The 10,327-nt window shown below is 39.0% G+C and overlaps 1 protein-coding gene across 2 annotated transcripts in view; it reads left to right on the forward strand.

Annotated features, from left to right (window-relative positions):
- LOC137970019 (CCR4-NOT transcription complex subunit 3-like) overlaps positions 1 to 10,327 on the forward strand; it is a 32,478-nt gene that overhangs the window by 17,934 nt on the left and 4,217 nt on the right. The window contains exons 14-19 of one of the 2 annotated variants that reach the window (XM_068816467.1): positions 254 to 431; positions 541 to 565; positions 2,050 to 2,348; positions 5,287 to 5,714; positions 7,094 to 7,211; positions 9,033 to 9,231. In XM_068816467.1, the coding sequence (XP_068672568.1) occupies positions 254 to 431; positions 541 to 565; positions 2,050 to 2,348; positions 5,287 to 5,714; positions 7,094 to 7,211; positions 9,033 to 9,231 (1,247 nt within the window). The remainder of the gene's footprint in view (positions 1 to 253; positions 432 to 540; positions 566 to 2,049; positions 2,349 to 5,286; positions 5,715 to 7,093; positions 7,212 to 9,032; positions 9,232 to 10,327) is intronic. The other variant, XM_068816468.1, reaches the window with a different exon arrangement.

Consider the following 10,327-nt stretch of genomic DNA (forward strand, 5'->3'; position numbering starts at 1 on the left):
ACAATTTTCATATACGAACACCCCGCCAAAGCTGAAATTCATACAATTAGAGCGCAACAATAAGCAATGCGAATTTCCATAACGAACAAAAACGAGCGATCGGAAAGCCTGTCGGTTGAAGGGGGGCTTTTTAAGTCTCACTCCCAGATGTCAATGGGTACTTAAATCAATTGTCTAGATAAGTGTAAGGATCATTTCTCTCTTTCATCTATAGCTTGCACTTCAAAAATACATGGATATACATTTCTTTCAGAATTCACCAAGGAAAAACTCGACCTCAAAGAATGGACCAACACAAGGAAATAGTCTCCAAAGCTCATCACCCCCACGGACATCATCATTTAAAACCAGCAATGGGCAACCCTCGTTCACTCAAACGACATCAGCAACTGTATTGAGTCCATTTAGTCCACCAATTGTCATCAAAGCCAGTGAGTAGAATTGACAAGCAGAGTGCATTTATTTCATTTAGTACATGTAGGTTATTGCAAGGTTGGTGTTGTGAACTTTGTTTGATCATTTGTTACTGCTGTCTTTTAGGTAATACACCATCAAAGGTCATGAAGTGAGTATCACTTATCATAAGTTTGAGTTTTATTGAGGGGTAATACTTGGTTGGGTCTCAGTTCTGCCTATTTTGCTGAAAGAATATTTATACTAACCAATCCTTTGCAGATGATATTATTTTGAAAATTAAGGGGGGTGGGGGATATTCTTGGCCTTTTGATTGCTTTCCCCAGGGGTGAGAGTCATAATAGGGGAAACAGGTTTATTCTTCAAATTTTTGGAAATTTACTTGCAATAATATTGCTGTGAATCGAGCATTTGTGTATTTTGTCGCGTAGGGCACCGCGGAAATACGTTATTTGGGGCGTGCTGCAGAATTTTTCTGGTTAGCGGCACACCTTAATGAAAACACAAAATGCCAGCAACTTTTAAATGGTTTTCACCATGAGTCTTGTCGACAGCGAAAAAAGTTAAAACTTAGAGCGAATGCTGTAAACTTAGCTTTCAAACTCAGCTCAACCTTTTGGAGAGTTCTCATTTCATAATATATATTTTGCCTGAACCAAACTGAAGTTGCACTTGATGTGAAATTGTCCGAGGCAAGTAAATTTTGTTTACAAAAGATGTTGTGCACCAAGTCAAAGACCAGGCAGCATTTCTGTGGCTGTAGTGATTAATTAATCAATTAAGTAATTACCTGTTTGTATTTTAGTGGAGTGAATCTGTAATAAAAAAAAAATTAATTAGTGAACAATGCGAGCCGAACAAGCGACATGTCAACACGAAGTTGGTGTAAAAATTATACGACTTACCTCTGTCGCTTCATGCAAGTTACACTTTGAATCCAACCAGTCTCAAAACTCCTTGTGAAAAGCTTCATGTATAACCAGTTCTCTGCTTTGCCTGGATACCCATCGTTGAGTTTTACTATGAGGGACAGGACGGTTGAAGCTTTGTCAGCTGGAGTCAGCAAACTGCACTCTACTCCATTCAAAATGACTCTTTTGTACCTCTATTCGTTACGGACGTGGTTTAAGTATTCAATCCTGTTTCAGGGAATCAAACTCACAAAAAGCAAGCAGTATCAATAATATTTCTCACCTTACTATCATGCAAAATACTAATCTTTTATGGAACTCATTTCAAAACTCGACAGCCAGAAGGTGATGATCAATCACCAGTTACTCTGACATCACAAAAACGTATTTCTGTGGTGCCGTCATGCAGTAGTGTACTTTGTCAGCTAGTGAGTTGTTTCTTTAGGGGATTACATTGGATGTTGCTTCAAGGTTTCAACAACAACTCGTGGTTCCAATAAAAACCGAGATATCCCATTCCCATTAACTCAAGCTTAAACATGGTTAATATGGTTAAAACTATTTTCCCTCATTTGTTTGACCAGAAGTCTGAATTGCACCAAAATAACATGAACTTTCCCTGCTAATTATTTTTGTTGTCTTTTGGGTTATTTGTTTTGAGGCTCTTTTCTCTTTCCTTGGGCCATAAGCAGCAATTTTGATTGATTTTTTTTTTTGTTTTCAGCTCAATGCTCCATGCAAATGCTTTTGAGAATCACGAATCTAGCAATGGAGAGGAGTCAACGCAGAAGACCCTGCCATCAAGTGCACCCCCTCCTCCTGTATCTGGGTATGCTGTGGCTGCTGGTGCACAGCAAAACCATGTTGATAGTGAGCCAGTGTTACCCCCAGTTTCAAGTGTACCATCCAGAATGGTTAACCATGTCTCATCAGTGGTTCCGTCTGTGCCCAATAGTTTGTCACAGCCTGGCTTGATAGGTGGAGGTGGCATGGATCAATCTGTACAGAGCAACCACATTCCAGGTGAGTGCCTCCATTGAAATTTACGTATAAGCAAAGTGAGCTACGTAGTATATCAGGTGTGACTAGACTGGTTTTTGTGGATATTAACATAGCCATGCACTGCCCTTATCTTGAAAACTTGCGACCGAAACCCTGAACTGATATGATTTGTTTAATTGGATTGAATAGATTAAATGGAAACCTTAACTAATAGTTAAGGTCATTTTTTTCCTTCTCTTCAGACCCTTTCTAAATGAAAGGTACTTTTTGTCGTACTCCTCTTGAACCAATCTCTTATTATTATTATTATTATTATTATTATTATTATTATTATTATTATTATTATTATTATTATTATTATAAAGCAATACTGAATCTTTCTCTTTTCTAATGAATATCTATGTCTCTCAGCCATAAAATTTCCTTTGAGAGCAATTATCTTACTTCTGTATGTCATACATGTTCTACTGACATACTGTATGCTAGGAGTTGTAATAATTATTATTAGTATATACTCACTCAGTGATCTTGGTGTTTCAAGCAATCTGATTGGTTCGCTATCTCGGAGTAATTGAGCATTCACTCCCTACGGAGTGAATAATGCTTGACCCAAACAAAACAAAATGAAAACTCGCCAGCATTTATGAATCGGAAATATTGAGAATACAAGATGATGCTGTGCTACAGAAGACAAAGAAGGCCACAAAATTTGTCCTGAAAGTTTTCAAAGGTAAGAGAAGAGTTCATACTTTTGCCAGCCAGTGCTTGACTTCGTTTTTCCAGATAATTATTGCTGAAAATTAAACAATCTTCACGCCAACAATTTGTTTCACTCGGAGTAATTAATTATCTCTTGTAGGGCTGGTCGCCCACCAAAACGAATTTCTTAGTGAAATCGAGGAATTGAAAAAAGTGTTTAAGAAAGTTCCACATAGTTGCACGGAAACAAGACGGGTCATTTTACAACAAAATAACGCTCACCTCAATTAGAGCCACCATTTCATGTGGATCCTTTACCAACTGCACTTTCAATTTCCATTTCAAATGAACCTCAAAAACTTTGATCGAACGGTGAAAATGTTTTAACAAGCAGACTTTCGATTGCTGATTTAAACGGTGCTAAATGACCATTATGCTGTTTGTGACGAGGATTTTAACGAAAGTTATTTAGATTTGCCATGTTTGAAGCCTCTGTAAACACTTTCGCGCATGCTTTGTGCCGCTTGCACGTTTTCTACGCATGAATTGAGATGACAATTAAATCGACTTTGGATGGTTTTTTTCTGCAATTGTTGTTGAGATCACTTCGTGAGTATATACTAAAACAATTATTCTTTTCAATCTCGGTGAAAAGTGGCAGAATATTTACCTCGCCGCTTAGCGGCTCGGTAAATATTCTTCCACTATTCACCTCGATTTCAAAGAATAATTGTTAACTATTGAACGAGATGATGTATGAAATGAATCATATGTTGAACTGCAGATGTGAAATCAAGTGAAGCTACGATCCTCGCAGTTATGAACACAATTTTAGCAAAATGACGAGCTCCCAACGTCAATAGCTTAATAGACCACTTCCATGAATGGCGACCACTTTTTCATTCTTTTGTATTTATGTTAATTAGACCTACTGCCCTCGTTTTTAAAGAATATTCTTTTTGAAATTTGTTCGTCGTATCGTCGTAGCGAGGCTAGAAGGGCTCATTAGCATTAAAACAAAAGAATATTTTATTTTGCCGCCATTATGAAAGAGGTCTATAGCTCAGTTGGTTAGGGCGTCGCACCGGTATCGCGAGGTCACGGGTTCAAACCCCGTTGACGTCATGAATTTTTCAGGCGTCTCTAGCCTTCGTAATTGCGAGGGTCATAGCTTCACTTGATTTTACATCTGCAGTTAAATATATGATTCATTTCATATATTATTTCGTTCATTGATTCGTTCATCACGGAAACACTTGAATCCACAAATGACCAGCTCCCAACATCAGCGTCTCATCGGTATCGCGAGGTCACAGGTTCAAACCCCGTTGAAGTCCTGAAATTTTCAGGCGTCTCTACGCAATTGCTAAAATTGCGCTAATAACTGCGAGTATCATAGCTTCACTTAATAACATTATTGTAATGATAATATTCAGTGTTCCAGTTAATTTTTTCAAGTGGGGGGTCATTTATACCATTTGACAGGTCACACAGACATTTTGTTGTAATATTTAACTGAATATTTACATTTCATCTGTCGGGTCAGGAAGCCTTCTTTGCCAGGTTATTGACCCGAGACCCGACTCTTATCTGGAACACTGTAATATATTACTGCAATAATAATAATTATTGATGTCCATAATATTCGCTAGAGTTTACTGTAAAATGGCTAATATTTATATAAGATTTTAAAAAGTATATGCTAACAGTATATACTAAAACAGTGGATAGCGTTGAACGCGCGCGCTCATTGGCTACTCAAACTTTGGATCTCCTTTGCCATTCACCTCCGAGCAATTCGCGCGGAATTTGCCCTCGAAAATGGTGTAATCTTTGCAGGAATAAATGAGTAAAATCATATTTTTGTGCTATATTAACTCACTGTTTTAGTATATACTTAAACAACTATTCACCTCAGTGTTGCGTGCTGTAAACTCTGCACGGTGCAGTCTTTTCACAATGTAGTACCACCCATAGGAAAGCAGAGCATCTCGAAATGCGCAGAACGTAGGTGCAATAACAATAGTAGGCACCGTCCTTAACCCATTGACCCGTGAGAGTAAGACTTGACAGATTTTACTCAGTCTAACGCCACACGATTTACTCATCAATGAGGGAGTCGTCCTAGGGCGTTCGAGGTATGGGTGGGTTAAACTTAGTCAAAAACTATGTCCCCCTTAAGAAAGGACAAGTGGCTCACTAATTTTTTATTAAATCATCAGTTTCCTCAAGAAAGTGTTTTGTTTGTCTTCTTTTGCAGAAACAGAAAACATAAAGACATGTATATCAGACTTTGTGTCATCCATTGCATCTATGTCCATTACAACACCTCCAGCAATATTAACAGCACCAACGCCATCACAGCCAACTCCTGTGCCGCAACCATCACCTGTTCTTAGCTCGGTATTAGGTACCAAGTCCTTGACGTCTTCAGTTGTATCGACACCTACACAGTCTGTGTCAACAAGCATGACCTCTTCCCTTCCACCCAGTTCTGTACCTTCTTCTACGCAAGCTTCAGATATCAGTGGGGTTAAATTATCGATGTATACACCACTGGTCTCAAATTCAAGTTCAGTACTCTCCAACTCTGCTATTTCAATAGGAGATTCTTTGGTTTCGTCATCCAACCAGACTACGTCAATTCTGAGTGGTCCTCATCTCATGACCAATCCTGTACCAACTCAGGTACATAGCTATTTTTTTAGTTAACTTCAAAGCAACTTCTCCTGTCAGCCTTAATCGTGAAGGTGCTCTGTGAAAAACATACTTCTGCACATTATTATTTTAGCAACTAGTTTACCTAAATGGTAGAAATGCTGCCGATAGGAAGATGTTCAATTATGCTTGCGGTAATTTAACGACGGTTTGTGCGTGGAATCGAAGGGAGATTCTATTAGGTCTTGACCAGGGACCGTACGAAACGTACCTCCTTCTGGACCCCACTTGAGAGAAGAAAGAAGGCGATACATGATTTTCACAGTGACGTCTTCAAATTCTAAAATCAAAATCGCAAGACCTTCTGAATGTTTAGCTGAAGGAGATTGAAGATGCATGACCTACATAGAAATAAATCTTTTTTCAAGGTCCCAGTTCCATAACGTCTTTCGTTTCGAAAATACAGTATTTTGAATTTCTAAGTTGTCACCTTGTGTGAAACCACGATATAAAGCTATTTGGTTGAAAAAATGTCTGTCCCTATGAATCTCATATGTTTGAGACTTTCAAGTACATTAGGAGATGCGTTCATACACATGTATTTTATCTCAGTAGCGAAAAGTAAGCGAATTCATCGCAACGTGAACTCCAGATGTTTTTGTTGAATACCGGCCACCATATTGGTGTACCACATGTACAAAATTGCGTGAAACGGTTCGACAAATAACTCGGAAATGATGTATTGCACAGACCTGCGAATTGGAGAGGTGATTAAAAGATTTGTTTCCACCAACATTCCGAGTTCTTGGCCTTTTTCATTGAACGACTTTGAATTTCAGTTATTTTTGGTTGTGTGACTTGAAACTATCTGCAGTTTGAAATGAAAAACAGAGTAGGCTCTAATGATCTTATGACACATCTTATTTCCTCTGTTCGCGCGTAACCACAATTCCTTGCGCATTTGACGACAATCCCTTGCGTTTCAAAGAAAAATGTGTTCTCCTCTCAATTAGAGAGCTTCCGCGTTGGCTCGCTTCAGGGTCACTCACTGCGGCAGCAATAAGCAGTAGACAAGATAGTACAATTAAGCTTATCATGAATGCCAAACAATTTTAAAATGTTTAAAGCATGTAACCCATTGAAAGACAAGATATGCATGTATACCACCGCCTTGGTATTGCCATCAATCTGTCAATTCCAAGGTCAGTTCTTTTTAGGCCAGCACTTCTGTAACTGAACATTAGTTCTTGGAATCCCCTCAGTCATGAAGTGCAAGCTGTTGTAGAACATTGTAGACCAAACTTATATTTTGAAAGGGAAAGAGGCTTAACCCCTTTTGTATTTACAGTTTTTGATTCATTTCTAGGAATATACCCTTGATATCTTCTTAATTTTCATGTCATTTGTAGCAGCCTTCAACGTCCAACTCCTTTTCATCTCTAAAGTCTATAGCAGCGCAAGCAGTGGCCACGGCTGGGTTAAGTAATCCAGTCCCAGCTCCAACAGACTACAGTTCAGGAAGTAGAGGTATGTAAATTCTTCCACCTCTGTTAATTCATTCCTAGCAGGTCATGAATTTCCCAAAGGAAGTTTTTCTTCACCATGTTATTGCTTTTGGGCACAGAGGTTCAATCTCGTCCCCAGAGTCTGTTTTTCTTTTGGTCAGTAACAAGAACACGGACTCTGACCACAGGCACAGTCGCCACAGTCTCGGTAATGTAATGGTTTTATGTTGTAACTGTTGAGGACCGCTATTGTTTCAAATTTCTGAGAATGCGCAGAAGAGCCGGAAGTCCGTGATTCGCGCACTTCCTGCTTTGGCACGTTCTTTGTGTTGACCAAAAGAAAAGCGGACTCTGGGGACAGACGTCATACAATGGAAAGTGCGCGGAGAACTCTGATTTCTTAATCTGAATTTTTTTTAAACTTGCTGTTGGTATGCTGTTGGGATTATCCCATGAAGGAGAAAGTGGCCCAAACTATCGTCCTTCCTTGCGGGGTTTACTACAACCGAAGCCTGTATGGCCAAGGTAAACACGCTACGAAACCAAAGATTACAGGACATTGCAACACTCACGTTCAGAGTAAAGCATGGTCTATGTCCAGAGTACATCCAAGTGTTATTCCAGAAAAATAGTAGCTCGTACAATCTATAAAACTCTGACTTCATAGTGACTAGATACAATACCGTGAAATAATTAAGAAATGGAAGACGTTTTCCGTCTTTCCGTAGCCTCACCTTAACACGAGGAGGAGTTGGGAGAATTCGAGACAGTTGTGCAAACCCGAGAGGCAGTTGAGGGTTTGCATAACTGTCTAGAATTCACCCAACTCCCCCGAGTGTTTAGATGAGGCTACATGGAAAGACGGAAAAAAGTCCTCTATTGCTTTTATAAAATATTTCTCAAAGATAATTCGACAAATGACGGAATTTCTGGTTTTTTCACTTCTAGATTGATGTAGATTTTCTTGATACACGCTCATATTTCCTACCAACCAATCAAAGCACGCGTCTGAAAACACAACTAATCAAAATTCGTGTGATGTCACAGCCGTGTTTCCATACTGTCATCTAAACACAGCTATTGACCAATGAGATTGTGCGTACTATCCTAATTATTTTATAATTATTTATGATAAACATAGTCCAAACTGGTCAAAACTGACGTTAAGAACGGTAATTCAGCAAGTCCGTTCAAAAATAAGATTAGGAAAACTAATTTAGAAACTCTTGTGGGAGATGATCATTGTAAGGATTGCCCTCGGTGTATGGGTTGATCAGAACAATTCATCATCATTTTTGTTCTTATTGTATGTATCAACTTTAGGGTTAGAGTAAGGATAGTGTCGTTATGATTTTAGGTGTTTTAAGCGTAGGGCAGTGGTTTTATCATTTTTAGTAATCTATGTAGCCAGTTATAAGAAATTTGTATATCATTTGAAGTAATTGTATAGAACTTTTAATTTTTTATTGTATCTTAACAATTTATAATGTAGATGGGTGTTCCCAATTAGTTTACTAGTTTATGTAAAGTAGATACACATGACGCGTTAATAAAGGTTATTATTATGATCATTATCTTTACGTGAGTGAGTCTTCACCTCTTCAATTTTTCTCATTGATCCATCTCTCAAAGGCCGATTGCCCTCTGTTTGATTTTTGGTAAACTGTTATATCAAAGCTTGCATAGCTTGCATTACAAATTAGCAATCTTACACTTTAAGGAACATGCTTTCTTTCCGTTTTTTAGTCGTGGCACTTAAAAACAAAGATGAATATTTTGCAGAAAGTGAGTAAGAATTGCCCTCTTACGGTTAAAATTTGTATTTGTGTATGTATTTTTGCAGCGTTGCTGGAGTCAAGCAGTAGTCAGACAACAGATGAGAACAAGGTAGTACAAGAGACCAACACAGCACATCTCCAGCCTCTCCTAGGCGTGGCACCGTTAGGTCCTGTACCTCTGAACAAAGAAAGATGTTATCAGTTGGCTATGCTGGAGGCAGCCTACCATCATCTACCCCTTCCTGCAGACTCCGAAAAAGTCAGGTGTGATCATTAACTACACTAGTTTCCTATTAGGTGGAACTCGTTGCTCATGCTACTCGAATGAAATAGGGGTACATGTATCTGCAAGGTAGCTGTGGACCCTTCCCCCGAACGAGTTATTTTTTTATTCCACTAAGAAAAGATCAAACATTTCCGTTCATCCCTTATTCAACGTTCAACTTGATAGACAAGGACAACTCAAGCAATTTTATGTCAGACCGTTCCTTTCTCGTATTTTGCATGTAATTCCTTCTTAAGTGATGACAGATGTGTTAAGATTTTTTTTTTCACTACTGTGCGGGATGGAGGTCGTGGGTTTGAGCCCTGGAGGAGCACTGTTAACCGAAGGCCCGTTCCTCTACCGCTGTTGTTGATCATGTGAGAAGTTAACCCAAACACTGCTCACGGAGTGTAGGGTGCGGAGTTACCGGTGTAGTGTGGTCTATGTTTGTCAGCCTTTGGTCGGCCTGCCTGGTTTAGCTGGAAGGGCCTATAAGCGAATCAGAACACCAAAACAAAAACATAAACCAGGATCCAGGGCCCGGTTGTTCAAAAGCCGATTAAGGCTAATCCCAGATTAAAAATTAACCAAGGAGTTTATTTCTCTATGCCCAAATGCTGTTCAACGCTGAGGTTCGGCAAAACTTTACATTAGAAGAAGTCAATCTTGAAAAGCAAAAATAAACAAAATAAACTTTCACCAAAAAGTTGAAAACGTGAAACAAATGTTTACGCTAATCCTGGATTAAGTTAATCAGCTTTTGAACAACCGGGCCCAGGCTATTTGCCGGGTGCAGGTTAATCCTCTAGTAATGTATAATGTATAATATTTCTGAAACAAATTTTAAGAACATTTCGAGGCAGATTTCTCACTAAGCACCCTGTAAATAAGAACTTGATCAGCCTGAAACCCGAAATCATAGGTTTTTATCATTCGATGGATTTTGTCCTTCCTTTTCATTGGCCGAGAGCCCACCACGTGACCTGCAAATAACTGCCTACAAATAAGTGTTTTGCTGCAAATAATATTCTGCTCATGTGCAGTTGACATCACGCTCTTTACGGTGAGAAAATGGCAGATCGGTTCCCCGAGCTG

This window comes from Montipora foliosa, chromosome 9 (assembly GCF_036669935.1).
Source record: "Montipora foliosa isolate CH-2021 chromosome 9, ASM3666993v2, whole genome shotgun sequence".
Lineage (NCBI taxonomy): Eukaryota > Metazoa > Cnidaria > Anthozoa > Scleractinia > Acroporidae > Montipora > Montipora foliosa.